The sequence below is a fragment of the Phyllostomus discolor genome, chromosome 14 (genome assembly GCF_004126475.2).
Source record: "Phyllostomus discolor isolate MPI-MPIP mPhyDis1 chromosome 14, mPhyDis1.pri.v3, whole genome shotgun sequence".
Taxonomy (NCBI): domain Eukaryota; kingdom Metazoa; phylum Chordata; class Mammalia; order Chiroptera; family Phyllostomidae; genus Phyllostomus; species Phyllostomus discolor.
The window spans coordinates 28,952,165-28,980,029 of NC_040916.2; the positions used below are offsets into that span (position 1 = coordinate 28,952,165).

Here is a 27,865-nt window from a genome sequence, read left to right on the forward strand (position 1 = left end):
TCCCTCCAGGGCCCGTCCTGTCGGCTACAGGACCCGAGGCCTGGCCCTTCCACACGGCTCTCCGGCAAGCCGGTCACCCCTCACTGGCCTCCCACGGAGACCCGAGCCCCGATCCTCTCCACCCGGCACCTGGTGACGGCCCCCAGCCGTGGGTCCCCTCCCATCCCCTCCTGTGTTTGTGGGGCCTGCGCCTGTGTCACTCCTTTGCCGTCTCAGGTTGGACGTATTTTGGACGGACAAGGGACACTCGAGTGTTCAATCATCTGCCGTGTTCCAGCAGAAGCCACTGCGGTCACTTCTCCACTCGTAAACCTGCGGCCAGGCAGGGGCCCAAGTCCGGGTGCACAGGCCCCTCACGGGTGCGACTCGTGTTCTGCTGTGTATGGTGTGCACCCGCTTTTCTGGGCCGAACGTTCAGGGAAAAAACCTTTTGTTTTAATTTTTTAATTCAACGTTTTACTTATTTATAATTAGATACTTCTTTATTGCACTATAAAGGAATTTTAGCATTTATTTTTGAACACAGTATGGTAAAAGAAATTTTATGTGACAAATAATCACAAAACACAAGAACAGATACAAAGTATTTCTGGTACTACTTATTATGTATAATGCACACCCTTATTTTTCCCTCAAAAGTGTGGGCAAAAAAGTGTACCTTATACACGGCAAAATACGGTAATTTGCCCCCAGAACCCGGCCCCGCCCAGGCGCTGGGTAGGTATTTCCAGGTTTGCTGGACAATGAGTCACTTAGAAGCTCGAAGACCACAGGACTTCCGGCCCTCCGCGCGTCCTCGGAATTCCGGGTTGTCACCTTCCCCGGCACGGGTCTCCCTGCCCCCGCCCAGGGCCACGCCCACCCCTTCAGGCCAGTGCCTGGGCCCTCCTCAAGAAGCCCCAGAGCCGGGGGTTTCGAGCCCTTCCCCCTTCAGCCCGCAGCAGCGGGCGGCCCTACTAACAAACACGGAGTCACACAACCCCAGGGGGCGCTCTCCCACACCCGCCACTCAGGGACCTGACATGCTGGCCGCGCAGCTCACCCTGCGGCTGAGGGGTCACGACCTACCGCCTGCAGGCCGTCCCCATTCTCCGCCCCATCCTGGCCGGGACAGGAGTGCGCAGGGGGGGCCCGCCCCGCTCCCCCCTCCCCCGGCCCTCGAGGCCCTGGAGGGGGCTCTGGCACCCACACTCGTGGCCGAAACACGGTGTCCCCACGCCCCTGCACAGCGACTGAGGTGACAGACCCCGGGGACTTTCTGTGGGAAGGTCCCGTGTCCTGCCCCAGGTGTGGGCTCAGGGCGGTGGGAGGGACGCCAGGGGAACAAGGGGGCGCGAACAGACCAGACCAGACCGGCCAGGGGCGGCGGTCCAGCCGGGAAGAGGACGTCTCCGGCCGCAGCACGTCTGGGGAGCGAGTCACGGGTGATTTCCGGCCCACACCGGCCGTTCCCACGGTTCCGTCCTCTGCCTCCGCGGAGACGGCGCCCACGGGCCTCCCCGGGGGCCGGCAGAGGAAACGGTGCCGGGGCCAAAGCACCGGGCCCGGGGTGAAGGGCGATCCGGCCCTGCAGTCCCACCTCCAGGGGGTCCGCGGCAAGCCCCCCTCCCGGGCCCCGCCTCCTGCGCGTCCCGCAGTGCGGACTCCTCTGCCCACCAGGGTCCGGGGGGCAGGTTTCCAGGCAGGGGGCGCGCTCCCTCTGGCGACAAGGAGGCAGGGCCTGGCTGAGCACCTGCGCCTCGGGCCGCAGCCCGCACCAAAACCTGCCTCCGGGCACCGGGCCCTTCCCACGGGAGGGCGAGCCTGCCGGGCTGCTCCAGTGACCCGGAAGAGCCGACCGCCTGCAGCCGGTGGGGGGCGGAGGGGGAGGCCAGAGGGAGGGCACCCGGAGGGGGGGGCAAGAGGCCCCCCAGAGCTGCCCCGTGGGCCTCGGAGAAACTGGGGAGCCCTCCCCTGGGCCTGCGACGCCGTCTGACCCGCTCTCCTCCACCTTGAGCGTCCCCCCCACCAGCCAGTCCCCTGTCACCCGTCCCGTGTCCACCCGTCCACGCATCCACCACCACCAGCTGCTGGGGCACAGCCTCTGCCCTCCGTGACCACTGCCACCGGGCTGGCGGCCCATCCGCCTTCCCCCGTTTCCGTGTCTCGGGCGAGAGGAAGAACCTCCGACCCCGAGGGGCAGGGCCAGGAGGCGAGGGGAGGACGTCCCCCGCAGGAGGCTGCGCACACAGGCCCTCGGAGGGGCCCACGTGGCCAGCAGCCGCCCAGCGGGCCCGTGCTGGCACCTCCGAGGTCTGAACACCCAGGAGGAGGCGTGGCCAGCGCTGGGCTGCGCGGGGACGGGACTGAGATGCCACAGAGGGGACGGGTGCGGCCTCGGCTCCAAGGCGACAAGCGAGGGTGAGAGGCGTCCACAGTGTGTGTGTTTTCCCGGGCCTGGAGGAAGGGTCCCACTCTGTCGCTCGCCACACGCCCCTCTCGAGGCCCTGCCCCTGGAAGCCCACTAAAGACCCCAAGACGCCCGCTCCATTCCGGGTAACGGGGTTTTGCCAAACGCCTGTGACCCCCAAACACCTGCAGGTCCACGGGCTCACTCCACCCCAAGGCGATCAGCACAGGGAATCGCCGGAAGGTGGTCCCCCCGGGGGCGAAGCCGCAGGAGGGGGCATCTCGGCCTGGGAAGGGGAGACCCAGGACCCCAGGTACCGGGCTTCCCGTGCCTGGGCCGCACTCCCGGAGCAGCGGGCCGGAGCTGCCCAGGCCGTCCAGCAGGTGCCACGCCGAACGGAGGGTGGAGACCTCACCGCACACGGACTCCAGCCCACACCGGGGAGGGGCCTTCTGAGACCCGCCCTTCCCGGGGCTGGAAACCCGGGGACGTGATGGAAGGAGCGTCTCGTGGCCAACGGGGCTCGGTGGGGGTCCCCGAGAGTCTCCGGGCAGCCAGATCCGAGCAGCTGCCGCAGGGCACTCTGCCCGCACCGGGTCCCCTCCAGAGGACGCGCCTACCGAGAACCCCAGCCAACGCCCAGCCAGGCTGTCCCCTGAGACCCGCCCCGGCCCCCAGTTGGCAGAGAGGGGTGCGCTGGCCTCCCTGGCCTCTCGAGCCCTGGCCACGGGCTGGGGAAACTCCCGGCGCAGCCCGGGGCGTCTGCACATCGTTGCTTCCACCTCCGAGGTGATCGCCGAGCACCTGCCCACATCTGCAGGGACCGAGACACCCCCCACCGCCAAGGGCTCCAGGAGACGGTGCTCCGAAGAAGAAACCCACCCCCCCCCCGCCAAAGACAAGGAGAAGGGCCCAGGGGATGAGAGGGAACCCCGTTCCATTTCCCACTCACATCCCCACCCCCCGCCTTTTTCCCTCCTCCTCCTCCTCCTCCCCCTCCTCGAGGAGCTGGGGACGTGGGGGAGCGAGATGCACAGGGAGACGGGATCCCGCGCAGGAACGAAGACGGAGACAAGGAGCCCCATGTTCGCCCTCCTTTTCCAGCAGCCACTACGAACAGTGTTTCCAGTGAATGGAAACAGAGCGGCAACACAGTAGCCTTTCACCGCCGCCTTTGTCCGGCTTTCTCTCTCACGGCTGTGTCGCCGGGAGGAACCCTCGCTCCACACTTGGGTTACATCGGTTACATCGGTTACATCTCCCGCCGCCTCCTCCGGGCCTCCCTGCCCCTTTCCCAGCACGCCCCCACGGCCCCGCGTCTCCCAGGGCCGCCCCAGCACCGCCCCCCCCCCCCCGCCCCCGGGGACTGAATCCCAGAGGCTGGAAAACAGTATCTTGTCAAGAACAATGAAAAGTTACACCGGGGGCTGGTACACGTTCAACCACTTCTTGCCCAAGGTCATCCGACCCGCCCCTCCTCACTCGGAAGAAACTGGGGCAGTTGGCGGCAGGAGAGGAGGACGTTCGTGCGGCTCAGGTGACACGGTCGCGGTGGCCACGCACACCCAGACCAGAGCGTCCCCGGCCCCTACCCAGTGCCAGAGGGTTCGGACCCCAGGTTTGAGCTGGGGGCGCACCCCCAGGCACTCGAGTGTGGGTGCCGGGCCTGAGTTCCCTAGGCCCCGGCCAGGACCCCGCCAGCGGCGGGCGCTCCTGCGATCGCCTCGAGGTTGTTCTCTTTGCTCGGCTCAACTTTCTGAGCCGTGTAACCTCACCCAGGCGCTCTGGAAATCACCTAAGCACTGAACTGTAAGTGATCCTCAAAGCCGGGCCTCCTCGCCGCGCCACAGAGAGCCCTGTTCCCGTCACCCCGCCCCCACGCTGGGGCAGCAGCCGCCCGCAGGGGGACGGGGACCCAGGCCACACCGTCGTCGGGTGCCGTTGCCATAGCCAGCACCCGGCGAGAACTCCGTCCAGGCGCCAACCGCACCTGCCGCACCTGCCGGAGTCGAGCGCAAACCCGGGGCCTGCCAGGTCGCGCCCCCTGTGATGTGTCGGAGGTCAGCGCAGGAGGTCAGCCTGTGCGAGCATGACCCGCTTCTGCGCAGAACTGAGTCTCACGCTCCCTCTGCGTCTCTGTTTACAGGGACAGCGGCCGGGATGGGAAAACCAGCTGTTTCTGAACCCGTGACTCTCGCACCCCGCCCCTGGCGAGCGGAGCGACTCCACCCGTGCAGCCCACACAGAACCCAGCCTTCCTCCTAGTTCTTTATTTTTTTTAAGATTTTGTTTATTTTTAGAGCGAGGGGAAGGGAGGGAGAAAGAGGGAAAGAAACATCCATATGTGGCTGCCTCTCTTGTGCCCCCTACTGGGGACCTGGCCCGCAACCCAGGCCTGGGCTCTGACTGGGAATCGAACCAGCGACCCTCTGGTCCGCAGGCCCACGCTCAGCCCACCGAGCCGCACCGGCCGGGGCCGACCTTCCTTCCATGTGTAATGCACGTCCAGCCAGACGGCCCCCAGAGTGGCTGACTGGGTTTAGGCCACTTTGGCTTTGACTATGAACTTGCGAAACACACTCCCACTCTGAAACCATCACGACTTCACACGTTCCGTGGGAGACGATGTGTTTGGAAAGGGTCCTACCTACCGGTCTTTCTAACAACTGCCCGGGAACCGCCAGCCCAGGCCACTGTCGCCTGAGAGCAGCTGCAGAAGGGGCTGCCGGGGGGATGCGTGTGAGCGCCGGCCTCGCCACCCAACCTGCTGCTGAGTCGCTCAGCTCGTCCGGGGACGGGAACCAGCGAAAGGTGAAACGGAGCGGCCGTGCGAGCACACAGCGCTCGGAGCAGCAGGGAAACGCGTCCCGGTCAGAGAACCCCTGAGGTTTCAGGAACTCGTCACCGGGGTGGGGGCGGGGGGGCCGGATGCTCACAGAACTTTTATTTCTTGAAGAGACAGGTAGTAGTCGAGTTCATATTTTGAGTTAACGAAAGACAGCGCTGCGCCAAGGTGTTTTAAACACCCAATTACACCCAAAATAACAGCCCTACGCTTTTCAGCGTGTTCAAAGTCAACCTGCAGTATTCCTGATCAAGCTGGATTAGGACACTCCACCGTTACAAATAAATAACCAAACAAAGGAAACACATCACGGAGACGCCAGGTTAGCTTTTCAAAAGGAGGGGCGTGCGCCGCGGCTGCTGTCTGCAGAGGAGCAGGCACCCAGCCCGCGGCGCGGAGTCTGCCCGCCCGCGCCGCCCTGGCCTGCTCACCCCAGCAAGAACGCAGCCCGGCCTCTCCGGCCCGTGTCAGGAGGGGCGTGGAGGAAGGCCGGGCTGGCAAACACGAGATAATCCGAATTCCAAAATGAAACAGAACAAACAACGGGGAGACAGAGAAGGGACCTTCCAGACGCCCCGGGGCCACCACCCTGCAGGGAGGGCGGGGGGGGGGGGGGGGGGGGGGGGACGCCACATTCCTGCCCCCAGGCACGCAGCAGCAGCCGGGAGGGAGGAGGTCACGGGGACCTGGCTTCCTCCTGCCTGACACAGTTTTCTTCCAACCATTAGCCCTTTAAAAAAAAAAAAGGCCCAGAAACAGAAGCGCGGCCAGGAGCTGCAGGCGGGTCCCTCGGGCACCGCCGCTGGTGAGGAATGCGCGGCCTGGCCCTCGGCCTCTCGGGAGAGGGGGGGCGGCTTCCCAGGAAATGACCCGCACCCCCGCGCCTCGGGGGGCGCACGGACCAGGGAGCAAGGGAGACTCCTGTTCACGCACACATCTGCCACCCAGTGTCTCTGCCGAGTTTCATGGCCGACAGCCCCCAACGGCCAACGACCCCCCCAGCCCAGCACAGGCGGGAGGCCGCGGCGTGTGCCATGTGACCCCGCTCCCGGAGCACCGTGAAGTCACCGAATCAGAGACCCAGAGAACGGCCTCGGCCAGGTGGCTCGCTCGGCTGGAGCACCGTCCTGCACCCCAGAAGGCTGTGGGTTCGATTCCTGGTTGGGGTGCGTGCATGATGTTACTCTCTCCCGCTCTATCCCAAATCAACAGACACACCCTTGGGTGAGGGCTGGAAGGAAGGAAGAGATGGAGAACAGGTCAGAAGCACCGGGGGTCAGAGCGGTGATGGGCGCTTGCACGTGGTGGGAGGGGCCTGAGGGGGCCGCGGTGACGGGCGGTGCGGTATCTCACGGTGTCACTCTGGTCGTGGCACTGCACCGTGGCTCCGCAAGACAGGGGGACTGAGTCAGGGGGGCACAGGACCCCTCTGTGCTCCTTCTTGTCACAGCATGTGCCGCGACAATGACAGAAAGATGGAAAGTTCCATCTTAAAAGAAGACATAAATCAAAATACATTTTTCAAAGTCCGGGTACCACAGAAAGAGGGTAAAGACCCATTAGCTGGTGGGAGGCTGGAATCGGGGTCTAAGAAACGCAGACACAGGGCTCAGGGGCCAGGGTGCCTCTCGGTGGGCAGCCCCACCTGTGGGCGCGGGGGTGTCCAGACAAACGCACCTGGGAACACGGCACCCTCACCTCGGCCTCAGCAACGCGCCAGGCACGCGGGCGGGCTGATGGCTCGGAAACACCTCGTAGCCAACACACGGGTCACCTTTCACATCCCAATGGACTCACTCCCGTGACCCCCGGGCCCTGAGCACTTCCGGTCGGATGGACCTGAACACGCCGGAGGGACTCCAACTCTAGTCACATCCGTGCTCGGCCTCCCCGGCCTCCTGGTGCCCCAAGCGCCAGCCCCCCCCCCCCCCCCCCGCGTGAGGGCAGTGGGCCCAGGGGGAGGGAAGCAGGACCCCTGGGTCCCTGCGCGGGACCAGGAGGGCGTCCCTCGTGCGGGAGCCACCGGGCTCCGAACGCTGCCCGGGCATCCCCAGAGCCACCATTCCCGAGGGGACGCCGCGGTGACGGCCGACCGGGAAGGGAACCGGGGTGAACAGGGGCGGCTCCAGGCCCCTCACCGCCGGCCCGGCCTCCTCCCCGGGGAGGCAGCGTGAGGTCCACGCAGATGTCGCTGGGAACAGGTGGCAGGGAGAGCCCTGTCCCCCAACCGGTCCCGGCGTTCGCCTGAGGTTCAGGGCCGCGGCGGGAGTGAGCGCTCGGTGGGAGCCCGGCTTCTGGGCGCGCTCCGTTCCCTCCATCCGGGATGCGTCTCCGCCCTCGGGGAACCGGCCCGTCCACCCAGTGGGGGCTCACCCCCCTTCCTTCCGGACGTCCAACGTCGTCCCTGCCCCTCAGGCCCGGGCAAGGGCCCCTCCGCCACGCCGCCCCCTCCCGGCCACCCTGTTCGGAGCCCACGCCGCTGCTCTGGGTCCCAGGACGGCAGACTCGAGGTGCACCTTGGCCGAACCGCGTGTCTGCCACACCTCGGGCGCTCCGTGGACAGGGACAAGCTCGCACACCCAGCCAGGACGTCATGTCCAGTGAGCCTGGAGCGCTGACCCCTCTCGGGCCCGACTCCCCCGACCGTGGCTGGAGGTGCCCAGCCGAGGGGCGGGCAGCCAGCCCAGCGGCCTTTCTTCCCGCCTGGAGCACACGGGGTAGCAGCCGGGTGCAGCCGGCTCAGACCCTGACTGTGCCACTGACTGGCCACTAACTGGTCACTAACCAGCTGGATGGCCTGCGGCCAGTTCCCTCAGCCTCCGGGAAGCCCAGGCGCCTCCAGCCGCCCCCCAGGCTGCTGCCGGCTGAATGAGGAGGAACACCGCCCGTCAGGGGTTCAGCCCAGGGCCCCGCCTGCAGTCAGTGCTCAGTAAATGCTAGCTGCTGTGGCCCTGGCTGGTGTCGCACAGTGGGTTGCACGCCAGCCTGCAAACCACGGGGTCGCCGGTTCAATTCCCACTCAGGGCACAGGCCTGGGTTGCGGGCCAGGTCCCCAGTAGGGGGCACAGGAGAGGCAACCACACACTGACGTTTCTCTTCCTCCCCTTCTCCCTACCTCCCCCTCTGTCTAAAGATAAGTAAAATCTTTAGCCATGAGAGGAAGGAAGACGAAGAGATGAAGATAAAGCCTGCACAGAAGAGCAGCTGGAAACGGGGTAAAATCTCCCGGGGTAAGAGCAGGAACCGGCAACAGGCAGCCCCACAGTCGGAGGACGACGCGGAGGAGAAGCGCTGAAGGGGCCGCCCGAGCCCCCGCCCCCGCCCCTCGGGGGCCAGCCGCCGCAGGAAGCCCGGAACGCGCGTCCCGCACAGGCTGGGGCCGTCCCCCAAGGCTTTAATCTACAGAACTGGATTTCTCAAAACTCAGAAACCCCAGAACCAACCACCGAAAGAAGGTTAATTTGTAGGCCACCGGCTCAGACTCGGAGCCTGTCAGACGTGAGCGTTCCTATTAATAACTCCCGCCCGTGCGAGGGAGGGACCGCCAGGACCCGTCTGCGCCGGGATGCCACCACGCGCTCAGGCTCCGGACTAGGGGAGAGAATTCCTCCAAGTCCGGTGTTTTTGTAATTAATGGGAGCCGGCGAACGTTAAGATGAGCTGTCCCCCCTCCCCCAAATCTGGGCATTAAGTACTGATCATCACCACGTTTAAACGGCACTCACTCCATTGTATCGAACATTTACATTTGCCTTGGAGAAGTTTAACTTGGTAAAGGGCACTTGGGACGTGGGTCTCTCCCTAGTGCCCGGGATGGCGCCCACGCAGAGCCCCGGCTCCCACCGGCTCAGACCGACAGGGGGCCGACCTCCCACGCGGCAAACAGGAAACAGCAGAAACAAAACTCCCTCCCCCTACACGACCGTCCCCCAGAAGTGCCACAAACCGCCCCCCCCATGGGACGCCCCAAGTAGAACCCGCTCCAAGGAAACTCAGTCTTTACTGAAGCCACGTACAGCAGGCGGACAGGCGGACGGCCACGCTCCCCTCCGCCGTGGACGGTGCCGGTCCCACGGTCGGCGTGCACACGTCCTGTGGCAGATGCCACTCGAGGTCCCCCACGTGCATTTCTCTGTGCACCCCACCCCCCGCCGACTGGTGTGCACAGAACACGGACGGAGAAACCACCGCAGCCACGTCCTCACGGCTGCAGGGAGGCAGGTGGAGAGCTTCAAGGATCCTCAGGACAGACGTTATCACAAAGACACCGAATTCTGGAGCGATTTCGACTGAAGACTCAGAATATTATAAACATTCTCTTTCGATGCCATATGCTTGGGCTTTGTTTTTAAATACTCCGGGGCGGGGGGAACGCCCTCCAGGAAAAACAGGTACACTAGTGTTCGTGGAACACCCACCGAACATGGCCGCAGCGGAACGAAAACAACTCTCGGCTAGTGTGCCAGCCCCTGGCTCCACGCGTGTCTGAGGACCCCCAGCGGGGAAGAGACACACAGGATGTGTCTCCCACACGCACACACGCACACACACGCCACCAGGATGTGTCCACGAGAGTTCACGTACAGCTCTCCCACTAGCTCAGCCACGGAAGCGCCACGTGAACCCACCCACCTCTCCGAGGGTCCCACCGGGCCCCCGGTCCCCTGGATCCTCAGCCCCGCCCCTCCCATCGCAGGCTGGACGGAGCCCCGCGCCCCCTCTCCGCAGGCACTTGCCCCCGAAACACCGAAGCGCAACGAGGAAGGACAGGTGTTTCCTGCACCTTCTCGGGTCGTCCCCCCTCAGGCGGCCCTGGACTCGTGAAAACCCCGTGAAACAGCAACGCTGACGGGGGACGACTTTTCCGGAACCTCTCTAACTCCTGACAAATAAGATCGTCGTAAATCGGCCGCGACAGATGAACTCGGGCTGCACGGAAATGCAGCAACGAAACGAGGGAGGGAAACCCGTTTCGTGTGCAAACGTTTTATGGGAAACGCGGGAGCACCTACCAGCACCTTGTTTTCAAGTTTGTCCCCCTTCACTTCCAGCTTGACTTTCTTCTTCACGCCGATCCTGAGCCTCCTGCCAAGCACGTCCTTCACGCTTTCTGGAAGAAGGGGACAGTGCCGTTACCACCTTTTATGGTTAGGAGAGTCACGGGGTGCAGAGAGCACTTGGAAAAAGGTTTCTGATTGTTTTTTAAATTTCATTTTTATTTATTTAAAGGTTTTCTATTGTTTTTTATTTCATTTTTATTTATTTTTAGACAGAGGGGAAGGGAGGGAGAAAGAGAGAGAAACATCAATGTGTGGTTGCCTCTTGTGTGCCCTACACTGGGGACCTGACCTGCAACCCAGGCCTGTGCCCCGACTGGGAATTGAACCAGCGACCCTTGGGTTCACAGGACAGCACTCAATCCCTGAGCCCCACCAGCCAGGGCTTTTTGATTGTTTTTATTGCTGTTTGTCTTTTATAAATTATTTGCTCGTTTTAACAAGCCTGGTAGTTACCACTTGCCAAATATTTAACGAACACCTACTGTGTGCCGGTCCTGTGTGCTCAAAACTGCGGCAAACAGAAAAGCACGTGACGCAGCGGTGGCCCGTGCAAACAGGGCGCGAGTGCGAGAGAACAAGCAGAGGGCCTGCCGGCAGCGTCTCGGCGCTCAGAACCACACACCCCACGGCGCAGGAGGCCTTCGAGGCCTCGCTGGGCGGGCCGCCCGCAGCCCGGCGCCCTCCGTTCGCCACAGGCCACACAGGCCGGCCACGTCTGGGACCACCACGTCCCGGGACCATCCCGGCAGGAAGGGAGGACACAGGCAAAGAGCTGGGCCGAACCGCGGAGCCGGGGACAGGTGCTCCTGGCCCCTGGCCCATCCACAGTCATCACGGCACAGCACCCCAGGGTGGCCAACAGGTGACAGAACGGGAGAGGGGTGGGAAGGAGAGAAAGAGAGAGAGAGAGAGGGAGACCTGGAAATCCGGACGGTGGCAGGAAGGAGTCCCCGACCCTGGCCAGTCCCACACCGAGCTCATCATCTTCCTCCTCCTCTCCAGCCACTGTCCCCAACTGCTTTCCCTCAGGTGGAGAGGGAGCAGTCACCGCCTCTCCCAAAACTGCCTCCTGGGTGGCTCCTGACCCCTGACCTCGACCCTCACCCAGGCCTCAGACCCTCTGACCTCCGACGGGTCAGTCCCCTCCTTAACCAAAGTGACCGCCCAACACCACAGGTGTGACCTTGCACGCTCAGCCTGCGGGCTGCGTGCACTGGGGGACACGTCCCTCGAGGCCCCCCTTTCACCGTGCGTGCGCGGGGCGTCTCGGCACACACCTGACGGCGCAGCCGCCGGCCACCCTCTGCACCCCAGGACTGTGAGCGGGACTCTCCCCTGGTGCCCCTGGTTCCGGGGGACCCCGACCTCACACGGGAGCACAGGGGGAGAGGCCGGCCCCACGCCACAGGGTGAGCGGCACGGCCACCTCCGGGCGGCCCTACAGGGACACTCTCCTCCCGCTCTTCCCTGCACTTCGCTGTTTCAGTGAGCAGCCGGTCCGACGGTCAGGGGCAGAGAAACACACATCTCACTGACTGGGGGGCACTGCCGCGCATGCGGGTGTTCACGGGTTTGCCGTTGTGAATGGGTCAGACGGGACTCCTGGGAGCGCTGGAAACTGGAGCGGCGACCGGGTACAGCCATCCCCCACCCCCCAGCCCCACGACCAGCAGGCGGAAGGGCCCCGAGAGCCCCGACCAGGCACGTCCCCAAGGCCTGTGTCCCTTGTTTGGAAGGCAGTGACACGGGCGAGGCTGGACCAGCACAAAAATCCCCCTTCCGGGTAAAGGCCAAAGTCAACTCTCACAGCGCGCCCCAGTACTCATTTTGGGAACCATCCATCTACACCGGGCGCCTCGCCTCCACGCCGCCCTCCAGCGCCCTCCCTCCCGGGTCTAAGCAGTGACCTCCGCGCCCACGCCCACGCCCAGGCTCAGGCGGCTAGTCGGACGCTCTGCCCTCCCTGGCTGTCGCGGCCCCCCGGCTGCGCGGCACCCCTCCCTCCCCGGGACCTCGGCAGGCCGCGCGAGCCCAGGGCGCGTTTCCTCTTCCGGGCAAGGTGTGGGGAAGGTCTGCGCTCCAGAACCGGACGGACCACTCACTCCATCCAGCAAAGGCTGCTGATGCTTATCTGGGCGGCCGACGCCGGCGGGCTGGGGAGAGAGAGGGGGCGGGGCGCGGGGCGCGCGGAGGGAGCTACTCCGGACCCGAAATGCGCGAACCCAACTCCGGGTGTTTGCCGTCCCATTCAACAAAAGCAGGACCCCCTTTCCGCCAGGCGTCACCTCCCGAGCTAACCGGCGCTGCCGGGGGAGCTCGCACGAACTCCCGCAAAGTGCCGGGGCTCAAGGAGGAGCGGGGAGCGGGGAGCGGGGGGCGAATTCCGCACACGCAGAGAGAAGGAGCGAGAACTGCCTCCTGGGGCAGCGCTGCCCCGCAGCACCTGCCAGCGCCGTAGGCCGGGCGGGAGCCGAGGACCGGGCCGAGAGGGAATCGGGTCACCGGGGCACACCTTGCCCGCGCGCGAACGCCTTGTTACGATACATCGCGCGCGCGCGCGCGCGCGCGGACTCTCCGGGTTTCCGGGACACCGTCCCCCACCGCGGTCCAGCTCGGCCGTCTCAGCCCTCCGCAAAACTTTCGTGAAACCCCGAGACATGAAATCTAGCCCCCCCCCCACCGCCCCAGAAACAACCCCGGGGACTCAGACAATGGGGCGCTTTGCACCAGGTGCCCCGGACAGGCTCCCTGAGAGATCCGGGGAGGGGAGCGCAGGTAGGTTAATCATTATAGAAGGAAGGCTTCTGTCATTAACCCTCCGTCTCCCGGCCCGAGTTCGCGTCCGTCCGGTAACCCTTTCGCCCTCGGCTCGCCACCGGAGCCACGCCTTCCGGGCTGAGTGCTCGCCCAGACCAGCGCCCCTTCCCCAAGTCTGCTCGTCGGCGGGGACCCCCCCCCCCGTCAGGGATTTGCGGGGGGGCGGGGGGGGGCGCTGCCGGAAACCACCTCCTGAGCGCTCGCCCGCGTCCAGCGCTGGGCTTCCCGGGACTTCCCCAGGGGGGCGCGGGCCGGGCGCTGTTAGGGGGTCTCCTCGCCCGCACAACTCCCGAGACCCGGGCAGGCGCGTCTCCGCCAACCTCCACCCCCTGGTGGCCGCGGAAGGTGGCGCCGGGCTCCCGATGGCCTCACGCCGGCCTCTCCGGACTCGGCTCTCCCGGCGGCCGGCCGGGAGCGAACTTCCCGGCTCCCGGGGCCCCACCCAACCGCGCTCCGACCCGGGACGCGGGGCTCGTCCGGGGAGCGCAGCGCTCGCGGGAAAGGAGCGCGGAGGCGGGGGCCCCCTCTTACCTGTCAGCTCGCGGGGCACCTCGTTGCTCTCCTCGGCCATGGCTTCCACACGCCGGGCCCGCAGGTCCCGCTCCGATCCACCGCCCCGCCCTCTCGAACCCCTCGGTTTTGAGAGGCTGATGCGGCGTGCAAATGGGAGGAGGCGAGAAGGCGGGCCGAAGAGACTGTTTGGCCGCGCCCCTGCCCCCCCCCCAAAAAAACAAACAAATAAATAAATAAATAGTTGCTGATCCGCGAGGGGCTGGGGCTGCGGCTGCGGCCGCTGCTACATGACGCCTCCTAGGAGCTTCGGCGGCCGATGGACGGACGGACGGACAGAGAGCCCGCAGGACCCCGCTTCGGCCCCGCGCCTGACCCGGCTGCGCCCTTGCTTCCGCAGAGGCTCCGGCCGATCCGGGCACCTGCGACCCTAGGTGCGGGCGGGCGGCGTGGGAGGGCGCGGAGAGCGCGCCGGGGACTGGGGTTCCCGGCGCTCCCGAGGCTCGGCTGGGCGGGGGCAGCCGCGGCCCTCCCCCCTCTCCTCCTCCTCCTGCGTCTCCTCCTCCTGCGTCTCCTCCTCCTGCGTCTCCTCCTCCACCTCCTCCCCCTCTCCTCTCCTCCTCCTGCGTCTCCGCCCCGCCTCGCGAGAACGGCCCCGGACGGTCCCCGCGGCCTTGGCGCCTGGGCGCCCGCTCCCCGCGTGGGGCGTACCCCGGGGGACGCCGCCGGGGCCTCAGTGGTGACGTCTCAGCCCCGGATCACCGCCTCGCTCCCCAACCCTGAAACCTCGCGTCCGGAGAGGGCGCGCGCGGGCCCGGGAGCCCTCTGCTGGCTGCGGGAGAGCACAGCCGGGGGCCGGGGCGGGACGCGTCCCCGCGCCCGGCGGTGGGAGTCGGCAGATTCCGTGGATGCGTCGGCAGGGATACCTGCTCTCTCTGGGGCTCTCCCGCCCTCGCCCTGGCGCAGCCCTCCCCGGATCCGAGGTGTCACTTCCCCCCTCTGGTGTGAGCAGGAGCGGGACGAAACCTGGGAACAGCGACCCTGTGTGACAGCCGCCGCGCGGGATCGCGGACGGTCGACTCCGGAGGTCGCGGGGGCAGCCCAGTCACTCGCAGGGTCAGCCCTCCGCTGACCCCGGGCTGTGCGGGAAATGAGCGTTATTCCCAGAAGCCGGGGTGGGCCTGGTCCTACCTGGCCAACTCCCTCCGCCTCCCCCCTGGCTCCACCCCAGAGACGCCTCCGGGGACAGAGCGCCTGTACGCTGCGGCTGGAATGTCGCGACAGGTCGCTCTTTTAAAAGACAGAAAGAGGGGAGGGAGGGAAGGAAAGGGAGCCGGCTTCGGCGCTCTACTTTCAGGCGCCGCCGGCCACCTCGAACATCAAAAACAGCCTTCAGCCTCCCCACGCACCCGCCAGCCCGACCCCCTCCCACTCGCGGGCGCTCTTCCCCGGGGCCTCTCCCAGGCTCGGGGGCTTCCCCTCCCCCCGCAGCTTATCAGAGCCTCCTCTGCGTCTCCACCCCAGCCCGGAGCGCACCGCCTCCCTGAGGGTTTCCCAGGGTCTCCAGCTCGCCAAATCCTCTCCTGGAAACCTCCGGAGAGCGCTGCCTGAGACACTTTCTCGGAGGCCGCGCCCGCACCTGGGGCATTGCCTGCGAGCGTGTCTGGCGTTCCCGGTTAACCACCTCTGGTTCCCTGAGTCAGGTGTGTCTGCCCGTAGGACCAGACTGGAGATGACCTGGGTCGGGGCTTCCCTCCAGAGTCTGAGCTTCCCGGCAGACGCGGCTAGACCAGTACCCAGTGCGGGATAAACCCCGGTGGGCGGGCGTTGGGGCTTCGGACCTCAGGGCCCTTCCCGTGGATCTCAGAGGGTGTCCGTTTCTTTAAGCGAGGCCTGTCCCGTGTGCCTAAAATACCTTCTCATGCAGTAGGTGGAAATTAGCATCTTCCATTCAACCGCAAGTGTTAGGAAAAGGATTTTTCTGGCACATCCCAGTGAAGTCTCAGAAATAGCCCTGAAGGTTTCCAGGCGCGTGGTAACTCCTCAGCATAAAGGCAAAATATCGAAATAGCGTCCCCACCGCCCGGGCCCTGGGCGGTGCAGAGACTAGAGGGAAGGCTGGCTCCACGCCGGCCTGCAGTGCAGGGCTCCCGGCGGGCGCCTTTGCAGGAGGCTGGGGTTTCGGCACAAGAGTCTTGTTTGTTTGTTTGTTTGTTCATTTTCCACTGCCCAGGGCCCCCCCCTCCCCGCTCCTGCACCTCTGAAGGTGCTGGGTGCCCGCGTCTCCCGTCACCGTGCTCACAATGACTGGCTGGTCTGCAGGGCAAAGTCATCACGTCCTGGGTGCAAAGCTCAGATGTTTCCCAGTGGGAGGCAGATAGCTCCAAGGGGCACCGTGTGGACCGCTGTGCAGCGCGGCCAACAGCCCACGCACCCCTGCCCCCACGAGCACACACACACAGGGCACAGCCGTGGGGCCTCAGTGCCCCGCCCCACGCCACGGGCTTTGCTCGGAGGGCCCGCCCTCGGGCGTCCACCCTGGGGAGCCGTCCCTCCTGCACAGTCCGGCCTCTCTGCGGGGAACGGCAGCCACCACCACACGTGAGAGCAGCTGCAGCCTCATCCTGTAAATGCTCCTCTGTGGCCGAGGGGTAAGCCCTGCAACTGGCACGATAAACTGGCCTTCAGAGAATCCCTACCACACCTGACCTTCTAAAGTGTTAAACACGCGGCAATACACAGAACATGGACTGGAGTAGCAAAATTATCTTGGAAAATCATACATGGACTTTAAAATATTTTAGTTTCTAGGCATAGGTTCATATCTATGTAATATCATGCTCTGTGTAACGACCTTTCAGTCCATGACAGATGGTCCCTTAACACCATGATGGAGACCCTGGCCGGTGGCTCGGCTGGTTGGAGCGACGCCGTGCACCTCACAGGGCTGCGGGTTTGATCCCTGGTCTGGGCATGTACCGGAGGCAACCAATCGATACTTCTCACATCAAAGTTTCTCTCTCTCCTTCTCCCTTCCTTCCTCTCTGAAATCAATAAACATATCCTAGAGTGAGGATTTAAAAAACAGTAATAAGTTAGTTAAAAAATTATGCCCTGGCTGGTGTGGCTCAGTAGACTAAGTACTGGCCTGCGAACCAAAGGGTCGCCGGTTTGATTCCCAGCCAGGGCACATGCCAGGGTTGCAGGCTGGGTCCCCAGGAGGGGGTGCATGAGAGGCAAACCACACGTTAATGTGCCTCTCCTTCTCTTTCCCCCTTCCTTTCCCTATCTCTAAAAATAAAAAATAAATAAATAATCTTTTTTAAAAAAGATTATAACGGAGCTAAAAATTCCTACCACCCAGTGTAGTGATTTTCGGCGGCATGCTGCAGGAACGTTTAAAACAGGCCCTACCTGCCCCTGTAGTCAGGGGCACGGACCTCTCTCCCCTTAGACGGTCAAACACAAAAAATGACAACAGCCAACACAACCGTAGCTGTCTGGTGTGAATGAACCGAATTTATACCTAATTTTGTGTCCGATTGGCAAAAGAAAATTCTTGATGTGCCGCAGAGTTTTAGGCGCTAGTTTATGTGCGGGGAGATGAGCAGGGCTGAAGTCACCGGACTGAGGACGGCGGGGCCACGCCCTGCAGCCCGAGGTGTGACTCCCCGGCGCGCGGTGACGCCGGCGGGAACGAGCCAGCTGTGCACCCGCCGTGTGACGAGTCACACACACAGTGGTGCGCGTCCATCGTGCGAGGCAACAAGGGACTGTGTCCCCGGTCCACATAGTTGCCGCGCTGCATGTTCGCCATTACTCCATCACAGAGCCCTCTTCCCACGCACAACATGCACCGCCCTGCCACGTGGGCAGCAGCCGCACACGCCTCGAGTTTTCCTGAGTGTCCCGGTGACACCGTTTCCCCCTGGGTTGGCGTTAGCCTCGGGTTGTTTTGCCCAGCGTCGTGCTGCGCAGGTTTGCAGCCCGGGAGCAGCAGGCTGGGCCGCCGAGGTTCCTGCAAGCACCTCCGGGGCGCCCACAGCGCGGCCAAGTCACCTGAGGACCCGTTCCCTCAGAACCCGTGCTCATCGTTAAGCAGTGCATGGCGCCCGTGTAGGGAGACTCTCCTCCGTACCCTCTGCTCGATTTCCCTGTAAATCCGAAGCTGCTCTCAAAGGGAGTCCGTCACTTTATATTTCAAAAGGCACCAATCCACGAGGACCGAGAAGATGCGGCGGCAGCAGACAAGCAAATTCAACCGTCTGGAAACCAGGAAAGCCGGCGGAGGAAGGGTGACCGACTTCACAGGCCAGAGAGAGACAGCTTCCGAGCCGCAGGGGCGAAAGAAGGACTGAGCAGGCGGCTGGGCCCTCTGCAGAGCCCACGGGCAATCTCGGGAGCTGGAGAGGCAAGTGGCCCCCACGCGGAAGAGCAGAACACGGGGGACAAAGAACAGGAGGTGGGGGTGGGGGGGGACGGAGAGGAAAAGTCGCTCACTTCCTCGCCCTTCCGTACATCCAGCTCCCCAGCCCAGGTCAGCGGCCTGCAGTTGGAGGGTCACTCTTCCGAGAGAGTGACAGAAAGGACTGACCCTTCAAGCCGCAGAGGGTGTGAGCGGGAAGGCCCAGCCTACGGGAACGATGGGAATTCAGGGAAAATCCACCTCCCCACAGAGGGCCCCAGCACGCCCTCCTCTGCCTGGCTCCCCAGAGTCCAGCAGCCAGGGTGACCACTCGGGCACCGGGGTGCAGACTTCCTCTCAAGCCATTAACTGTCGTTGAAAGAAAAACCGGTGGCTACTCAGGTCCCGGGATTTGCCGCTGAAAAGGCCAGGTCCCCTCCCGTCCCCCTGAGGTGAGCGCCACCTGCTGGTCAGACGCTACCGTGCTGGGACACCCTCCCTGGGAAAAGCCAGGGACCCACACAGACCAACCCCGCAGGCAGCAGAGAGGAGCACAGGAATGAAGGAACCTTTTAACAGTCCAGTCCTGCGAGAAGTAACAATAGCTCATTAGTTTGATGATGCTGAGCCCGGGCACCTTTCATCGGCATCGCTTATCCCGACTGCTCTAGTTTTCCCTCGTTCAGTCTCCTCGCGTGGATTTCCGTGCCCGTGGGAAAGCTGCCGCTCAGCTGCTCGGGCCGTGGGGATGCCCAGAAGGGCCCCCTTCCTGAGAAACCTTGCCGTGGGGAGGACAAGCGTGGGGGGTCTGGGCCTGCGCATCTGTCTCTCTCCCCCTGGACTCGTGAGACTGTCCGGGAAACATCTGTGTCCCACGGCACCTCGGCACGCCCACATGGAGGCACTTACTCAGTGGACCCCACAGCTGCCTCTCCAGGTTCCGTCCGGAAAGAGTCGTCCCCGTGTGGGGGGTCCCTCCTGTTCAGGCAGCTCTCGGGGGCCGGGAAAAGGGGCCTAGCCCACTGACCCACCCTGCACCCCGAACCCCCTCCTCTCTACTCCTCAGCCCCGCGGCCCCCTGTATTCCAGAGGTACGGTCAGAGGCTTTCAAATTCTGAAGTCTGCTCGTTCTAAAGAGCCATCCTGGAAGTCCAGACGTCCTGAAATAACTGTCTGCTTTGTTTGTCCAGGAGACAGTCAGCTTCGGCCACACCGTTCACACTCTCACAGCCCTGTGGAGCCTCTGGCTGTCTGACTGGGAACCCCTTAGCAAGCCAGGCACCCCTCTGACGAATCGGAACCCTGCCTGTCACTCGCACGGACCCTGGGTGAAGCTAGGGACCAGCAGACACCCAAGATTCTCAGAAAGTGGCCTGCAGGAAAAGCCGTTTCAAAATCTGCTCAATTTCTGGAGCGCCTCCAGACGATTATTTAAGGTTAGATCGCCTCCTCTGTGACAGGTTCACTGATCTAGGACTTTCGCTCTACTGTTATTGCTCTCTGGAGAAACTCCACCCCATCTTGGTTTAATGCCTCTCTCGGCACGTGGACGTTTGGTCCAAGGGCACCAGAACGCCATCAGCCAGGCTGCACCATAGCATTCACGGGCCTGTCCATCATTGTGTGGAGCTCTTTATGTGTCTCTCCTCATTTCATGCTCAGGACAACGCACGGAGTAGGTGCTTTTATTATCCCCATTATTATGCAGACAGGGGAAACTTCCGCCCAGGGTCACACATCAGCACCACAGAGTAGCTCTGATTACAGGTGGGGTTCATGACCTTGTGGTATTTGCCTTTATCCCCAAATCCAAGATGCTGCTGGAAAAGGCGTCTACTACTGCCCTCTGCTGGCGGCTGGCAGAGCCGACCCGCCCCTGCGGGGGCGGCCCCGGGAGCGCGTCTGCCGCGCTAGTGTCCCCCGCCGCGCCCGCCGCCCAGTGGGCGCTCAGAACCCGTGACGTGGACCGGACGCCGAAGGCGTGCGGAGCCAGGCTCTCGGCGGGCGGCGGAACTGGAAAGGCCCCGGGAAATCCTGGCTGCGCTTCCCAAGCCCCATTTCCAAGCCGCGCCGGGCACACAGCGCCCCTGGTGGCCTCGCCGTGCGCCTGCGCTGCGCTCTGCGCCCCGGACAGACCTCACGGCGGGGGGGGGGCTGTGGCCGGAGCCGGAGAGGAGGCGTCCGGATGAAGAGGGGCCGCTCGGCAGGGAAGTAGGAAAACAGTACGCGTCCGCGCGCGCGATGCCCGAGCGTCAAAATGCGCGAGGACACGGCCCGACAGGACCAAGGGCAGAGATGGGCAAATCCACAATCCCTGTCGGAGATTTAACTTGTAACTCCAATTGCTAATAGAACAGCCGTGCAAAGCAGCAGTAACAGTGAGCAAAACTAAACTGTGTGGGTGTATCAGGGTCTCCAGAAAAACAGAACCAAGAGCATACACACACACACACACACATTCCTATTATATATCTTATTATCTATTAAATACCCTATTCTATGTAGCATATATAGTTTATATGCTGCATACATACATCTATATACACATATATGCACACATATATGCATATGTGTGAGATGGATAGCGGGATTTACTATGGGAATTGGCTCACGCAATCACGGATGCCGAGTGTGAGCTGGAAGACCCGGGACCCGGGTGGTGTCCTTGGGTCTGAGTCCGGAGGTCTGAGAATCAGGGGAGCCAGAGATCCGAGTCCCATCTGCATCCAAAGGGCCCAAGAATTAGGCGGTCGGGGGCCAGTCGGGGCCAATCAGGGGCGTACGCCCTGGCCACGTCTGAAGGTCCTCACCCAGGAGAGCCGATGTCCGAGGGCCGGACGAAACGGACGCCCCATCCCAGCTCACACAAAGAGCAGCCCCCCCGGTCCACCGCCTTGTTCTGTTCCGCCCCCCCAACAAACTGGGGGAGCCCCACCTGCCTGGCCGAGGACAGGGTCTTTATTCAGCCTGCTGGCTCTAACACTAACTCCTCCAGAAACACCGTCGCTGATCAGCCCAAGCAGGGAAAGGACTGGCCAGCCAGGGGGACACCCCGTCCAGGTGTCACATAAACACAGCCACCCCAGGGGGGCTCACTTCTCCCCTCTCCGTACTCCCTGGGCCTCCTCCTTAACCAGTGGGTTCTAGAAGGCTCCGGAGGAAGGCCACAACTGCCTTTGGAATGTGGCTCAGGATGTTTGCAGTCCCACGTGGCAGAGAGCTCGGCTGGAGCAGCCGCGCCCAGCAAGGGAGCTTGCCCCTCCAGGTGTGGGCCGGTCAGGGTTCAGCTCTCCTCGGTGCTCTCTGTTCTCTGTTCTCCATCGGGCTCATTCGAGGCCAGCATCCTGCAGGGCGTCGGAGGCACGGCACAGGTCCGACCCCCCACCCCACACGACACGGAAGGGGGACACGTGTTCCACAAGAGCCCGGAAACGTCCCACACTCCCCGTCGGCTCAGACCGCAGGCCCGGCTCTGGCCCACGCCACGGCCGCTGTGGAGCGAGGCCCTCTCTGGCCCAGCGGGGCGGCTGTAGGTGGGGTAGCAATGGGTCTCCATTGCAGGTGGAGTGGGGGCCATTGGACAATGGGCCCTGGCCAGGTGGCTCAGTGGGTTGGAGCGTGGCCCCATACACCGGAAGGTTATGGGTTCAATCCTCGATCAGAGCACATGCCTCAGTTGTGTGTTCAGTCCCCAGTCGGGGTACCTACGGGAGGCAACTAATCAATGTTTCTCTTTCTCCCTTCCTCTCTCTCCAAAAGTAATAAACATATCCTGGGGTGCGGATTTTTTTAAAAAAGGAAATTGGGGGTCAACCAGCAGGGGACGATATAACACTCAAGTCACATTCACACACACACTCACACATTCACATACTCACTCACATATACACACACTCACACACACACACCCACACACACTCTCACACACACACTCACACATTCACATACACACACTCACACACACTCACACACACTCACACACACACTCTCTCACACACACTCACACTCTCTCACACACACACACCCACACACACTCTCACACACACACTCACACATTCACATACTCACTCACATACACACACTCACACACACTCACACACTCACACACACACTCTCTCTCACACACTCACACTCTCTCACACACACACACACACACACACACACACACCCCCAGCAGCAGAGACCCAAGGCCTAACCAAACAGATGCACGTCAGTCACTGCCGGGGCAGCTGAGAGCACTGGGTTCACACGGAGACAAGAATTCGGTTAAGCCGCAGAACCACGGTCTGGGGACCCGAAGAGGAAGAAAAACACGTGACACCGTGGGGTTCTGCCGCTCGCCTTCCCGCCGAGGGCTCTGAATGAGGAGGAACGCTGACCTCTTTGCACCTTAAGATGTAAGCACTGTGGAGAGTCTGCCTCCCTCTCGCCCGGGGAGTCGTATTAACCGCATTTTGAACCACGCCTGTAACGTGGTTGTCACGGCGCCGAGAAGGGCCCGCGCCGACGGCTGCGGCAGCCCCAGCGCACGCGGCGTTCTGCGGCTCAGCCCGTGCTTCATCCCAGCCGCGTTCGCGGGAAGACATCGCCACGGTTACAGCCGCGGGGGTGGGCAGGCCCCCGCTGAGAGTGTAAAGGAAAATTAAGTTATGAAGAAAGCGCGGGCGGCCAGGAAAGGGCTTGGCTGAGCCGTGGGCGGTAAGTTGCCCGAGCTCACGCCTCCTGGACGCCCGAGAGAACCGCTGCGCTGGCGAGGACGCGCCGCCTCCAGCCGCAGCGCGCACGGGCGCCGCCCAGGGCTGAGAGTGCGTCGTCCTCTGTGTGGTGGGTTTTGTGTTTTTCCATTTTCGCTCTTAAAACATCGATGAAATAGTGGAGAAACGAAAAAGCCCCATGAGCTCTTAATTCAAACCTTATTGTACTTTGCAGTCCTGAAATGTTTTTTTAGGAGTTTTTTAAATTCCAACTCCCTTCCAGACAGGAAGCAGATATTCCAAAACAAATATTTCACTGGCTGTCTGCCAGAAATGTGAGGCAATCGTTTCTCTGTCACCACAGAAGCCACGGCGAGCCCGCGGCCCTGGAATCCATCGGGCAGGCCCACGGCTCCGAGGCTGCTGGGGGGTAGCGTGCCCTTTCCTTTTCCCAGGAATTTTTGGCACGCCATCCTGACAAATTGCTAAAAATATGTAGTAATACCCATAAAGCACTGTCACGTATTTCCGGAAAGCATATTACCCTTTTCTGCAGATCCTTGATTTATACAGAATTAAAATTACGATAGTCGCAAATTTTGCACAACAGTAATTGTGCCGGAAACTCAACTTCCGTTTCTCACGGCTGGCCCGGAAGCGGTAATCACAGGTGGGAGCCAAGGCTTACAGGCAGCCGCTTTTCCAGCGTCCGTCCTCAGCGCCCGCACTGGGGCCCGCGGAAACACCCAGCGATAGAAACTTGGTAGCAAACTCTGATGCACCTACACCGCACGCGATTGTACAGCCATTAAAACTGCCACGCCAGGCTGGTGCGGCTCAGTGGACTGAGCGCCAGCCTGTGAACCAAAGCGTCGCCAGTTCAATTCCCAGTCAGGGCACAGGCCTGGGCTGCTGGCCAGGTCCCCAGTAGGGGGTGCATGAGAGGCAACCACACATTGATGTTTCTCTTCCTCCCTTCCTCCCTCCCCTCCCCTCTCTCTAAAAATAAATAAATAAAACCTTGGGGAAAAAAGTTGTGATGCCAGAGAGTAGTTAAAGTCGTGGGAAAACGTTTGTGACTCTATCGTTGCGAAAAAATTCGAGATCTAAACAATTCTAGTATAGGATCCCGTTCCTAACCAGTGAGTAAATAAAGAACATGCCCAAAGGAAGTACATCGAGACATCAATAAGGTGACCGACCTGAGGAGCGCCTGCAGATACGGTCGTTGCTTGGTGCTTTATGCTCTGTTTTCCACAGTGCGTGTGTGTTGCTTTGGTAGCCAGGAGAAAGGAAACATAACTGTTATGGGAGGGAGAACGAGAGGGAGAGAAACATCGATTTGACAGAGAAACGCTGACTGGCTGCCTCTCACACACGCCCCCGACTGGGGACGGACCCACCGCCCAGGCCCAGGCCCTGACCAGGAATCAAACCGGCCACCTTTCACTTTGTGGGTCGATGGACACCCAACCCACGGAGCCACACCAGTCAGGGCATAACCATTATCTTTGTAATAATACCACATCTTGGTTTCCGTCTGTGCTCAAACTACTGCCCACTCCCGTGCACTCTGGAGCACACACACGCACATGCACACACTTTACCCACATTTCTGGGTCGGTGTCTGCACGCGTGTTCTGGGCAGCCATCGCCACAAATGATGGTGCGCGTCTCCCTGAGGCAGCTCCGTGCACGCCGCCCTCACGCCTGCTCTGCCGTCTAAGGTTTTCCCCGGGTCAGCGCAGCCGCCAAGAGCCTGTCCCGACGCTCCCTGTGGGGTGTGGAGTCGCCTCGCGCCGCCGTTCCCGCTGCCGAAGGGAAGCTTCCCCCCCAAGTGCTCCCCACCGCCAGGGCACGAGCCCCTCGGGACAAGACCCCCCCGTCCTGCTCCAGGTGGCACTCAGAGGTCATCTCCAGAGCCTTCACTGCAGAAAGACTGCCTTTTCCCGAGCACTAAACGCTGCACTGACTTCAGGAAGGAGAAGGCGTCTTAGTCCCGGCCACGTGGCAGTGACAGGGACTGCTCTGCACCCGGGCGCGGGGAGGGGCCTCCTCCTGTGAACTGAAGGTGCGTGCGCCCTTGAATGCGCCGCGCCCCCTCTCCCGGCTCCCCCGACCCTGTCCCAGGTGCTGGGGGGCACAGGGCGGGGCCTGGGGTTGCCCCGTGGGCTGCTTCTGCTCCACACTGTCCCCAAGGCCTTGTAACTGGGTCACGTCTGCCTGTGCGAGCAATTCGGCCCGAAGCCGTCGGGAGCAAGGGCAGAGCGGGGGAGGGCGCTGCGCCCGGCGGGCAGCGGACCAGCCGGAGGTCTGGCCGCTGGAGTGAAGCCGGGAAAGAACCGTGTCCGGGCGTGTGACGTGTGGAGGCCAACCGAGGGTGAGGCGGTCACCCGTGTGGGGGCACGGCCGTGACCTCACACAGGAGGGAGCCAGGTGGGCTCAGGAAGCCGCCCACGGGAGATGGGGGCTGGCGGTGTATGGGGTGAGGAGCCAGTACGCAAATACACTGAGGACAACAGCCACCGGGGCTCCCCATGGCGGGGAAGGGCCTATAAACAGGGAACGGGAGGAGACCCAGTGACCCCGAGCCTCGGGACTGGCCCTGGAGTCGGTGTGAGGGCACGGCTTTCAGACTGTGTTTGGGTGAAGAGACGCAGAAATGATGGTGCTGGGCTGTCGCGTGGACACGTGGACTCCTCAGCCCCGGCGCGGAGCAGGCCTGGGAACAGAGTCACATCCCCGTGGGGCCCGGGTCTGGGCAGCTCAACCCCATTCTTCCCCCAGACGAGCCCGGGCCTCACGGAGAAACAGCCCGCTCCGCCCCTGGGGCAGGGCAGGACACCTGGACCTGGGCATCGTGTGCCAGGAAGTAGGGACATGCCAGGAATGCTGGGGACGTGTCAAAAGGGCCCTAGAGTGAGCTGACACGGGGCTTGTACAGATCAAGTCTGGGTCCACTGGCCCCTCAAACAGCACAACAGTAAAAACCGTGACTGTCGGGTAAATGAGCAATCCATGAGTCCGCGCTGCTTGGATGAACAAAGGAGGAGGAGAAAAGGCTTCCTTGTGGCAGAATCCCAACGGACAGAAGAGACGAGGAACTAGGACGTCACCGTTGCCCTGAGGGGACAGTGAGCTGAGCCGAGAGCCGTCAACCAGTGAGAACGCCGGCCGGCAGAAACGCGGCGGCTGCACAGCCTCAAAGCGCCGCCCCAGGGCGTGTGGGCTGGGCCCGCTGTGTGCCAGGCACTCCCTGCGCGCAGGTCAGCACGGAAAAGGGGGCCAGCCTGGCCCTTGGCTGAGGCCCCAGGGGCTCGGCCTGTCCGTTGCCCACCGAGAGTGGGCTCCTGTGCCCACCACGGCTAATAACAAAAGTGCACGTGAGTTCCTGCAACGGCTGCTTCCCAGGCACCCACGTCCTGGCGGCACCTGACTCGGGGTCACGGTCGCGCCACGAGCCGTGGTGGCCGCCGTGGGCTGGTCCATCTGGGGGCTGGAATGAGAGCGCCGCAATCTGGGGGGTTACAGACAACACCAAACTAGTCCCTGCAGGCAGATTGCACCAGACACCCAGCACGCACCGCAGGCAGGATCCCCGCAGCGCCCTGCATCCCGTCACGTTTTCCAGGCAGGGGGCTGTCCCACCTTCGATTAAACGGTGCAAACGCGGTGTCACCGCTGGGGCGCTATTTCTTCCTATCCCTGCACGCCCACGTCTTCTCCCCCATCACGTGGCCCTCTCTCTTCCCATTGCCACATGTCCCGGGACTTCTCTGTCCCTTGTACTCTTCGGACACAAGTCTCCGTGACATCATCGAGCATGTTACCAACCCCCCCTTTTCCTTACTCACGTCTGAACAGCACCGTCCACTTCATGACTTGGCTGGAGTCAAATTCAACAGATGGCCCCCTCCCCCACGCCCCACTAAGCGACAGGAGCAGAGTCAGGGGTGCAGGATTGCCCCCCGTGGAGGTTTGCAGGTGGGGTGTCCCGGCGAAAACCAGGGAAGGGCCTCCTCCCCACAGCGGAGGGCGGCTGGGAGACCAGCCCCGGGAGCGTCACCTTGGCGGTGACAAGGGAGGACAGGTGCTGCTGCACCCGCTGTACATGTGCGCCTCCACCTTCCCGACGCTTGCTGTGGCTCCTCTCGCCTGCTCTGGCTGGAAATGGTTGATCTTCTAAAACCTTATTTTTCACATTGAGAGAGAGAAGGAAACATCGACTTGTTGTTCCGCTCATCGACGCATTCACTGATTGCTTCTGCATGTGCCCTGGCTGGGGGCCGAACCTGAAACCTTGGCGCATGGGGACGAGGCTCTCACTGACCGAGCTGGCCAGCCAAGGCGGTGGTCGGTCTCTGATGACTGTTACCTGGACCGCCGTCACCCTCCCTCTCGCGATCCCTGGGCTGTCAGGGATTTCCCTCCCACTAGCCTACGAAGTAGCTCAAGGCTGACACCCAGTGGCCGGTTCGTGCAGGGCGGCACAAGGGCTGGGTTTCCTGGGCCGGGGAGACTGTGGCACGTGCCTGCTGGTGCAGGCAGGGCCCCCGGCCCCCGGCCCCCCTTCCCCCCTTCCCCCCCGCCCCGTTCTGTTCCTGCTGCAGAGCGAGGGCGGCCTCCCAGGGTCTCAGAGGACCCCGGAGAGCAAGCACGCTGCGACCCCAGAGGTAGACACGCTTCTGTGAGAGCACAGTGCGTTGAGCCAGAAACTGCTGACCTGGGGATGGGAACAGATCAGGAACTGGAAAAAATAAAGTAAGGGGAGGGGTGAGGCCTTTCAGATTAGGGAGAATCAGGCAAAGGAGATTCGGCTATAAGGCCCTTTGGGAGGAGGTGGGCTTGTGGGTAAACCATTGCCTTGAACAGCCATGGTGCGGAGGACCCGCTGCTCCGTGGGAGGGGTGAGTGTGAGCAAATCTTTTTTTTTCTCGTTGCTCTCAGCCACACGCGGTCAAATACCCCTTTCCCGGCCCTGGATGAAATGCAGATGTAATAACCTTTGGTTACAAAATGTCTGTTTTGTCTAAAACACCAATAATATCCAGTTCAGATCATGCCCCATTCCCACTCCAGGCGCTGGGGCATGAAGAAAACCTTGACTTCAAAGAAGTCATATTTGTAAAAATTGAGATACGGTTG

General features: G+C 62.6%; 1 protein-coding gene across 4 annotated transcripts in view; it reads right to left on the reverse strand.

Annotated features, from left to right (window-relative positions):
• CARMIL1 (capping protein regulator and myosin 1 linker 1) overlaps positions 1 to 14,181 on the reverse strand; it is a 125,474-nt gene extending 111,293 nt beyond the window's left edge. Inside the window, exons 1-2 of one of the 4 annotated variants that reach the window (XM_036015005.1) lie at positions 13,643 to 14,181; positions 10,247 to 10,344 (exon numbers count right to left, since the gene is read on the reverse strand). In XM_036015005.1, coding sequence (XP_035870898.1) covers positions 10,247 to 10,344; positions 13,643 to 13,682 — 138 coding nt within the window. In that variant the 5' untranslated portion in view covers positions 13,683 to 14,181. The remainder of the gene's footprint in view (positions 1 to 10,246; positions 10,345 to 13,642) is intronic. The other 3 variants (XM_036015006.1, XM_036015007.1, XM_036015008.1) reach the window with 3 other exon arrangements.
• Positions 14,182 to 27,865: the final 13,684 nt, after the last annotated feature.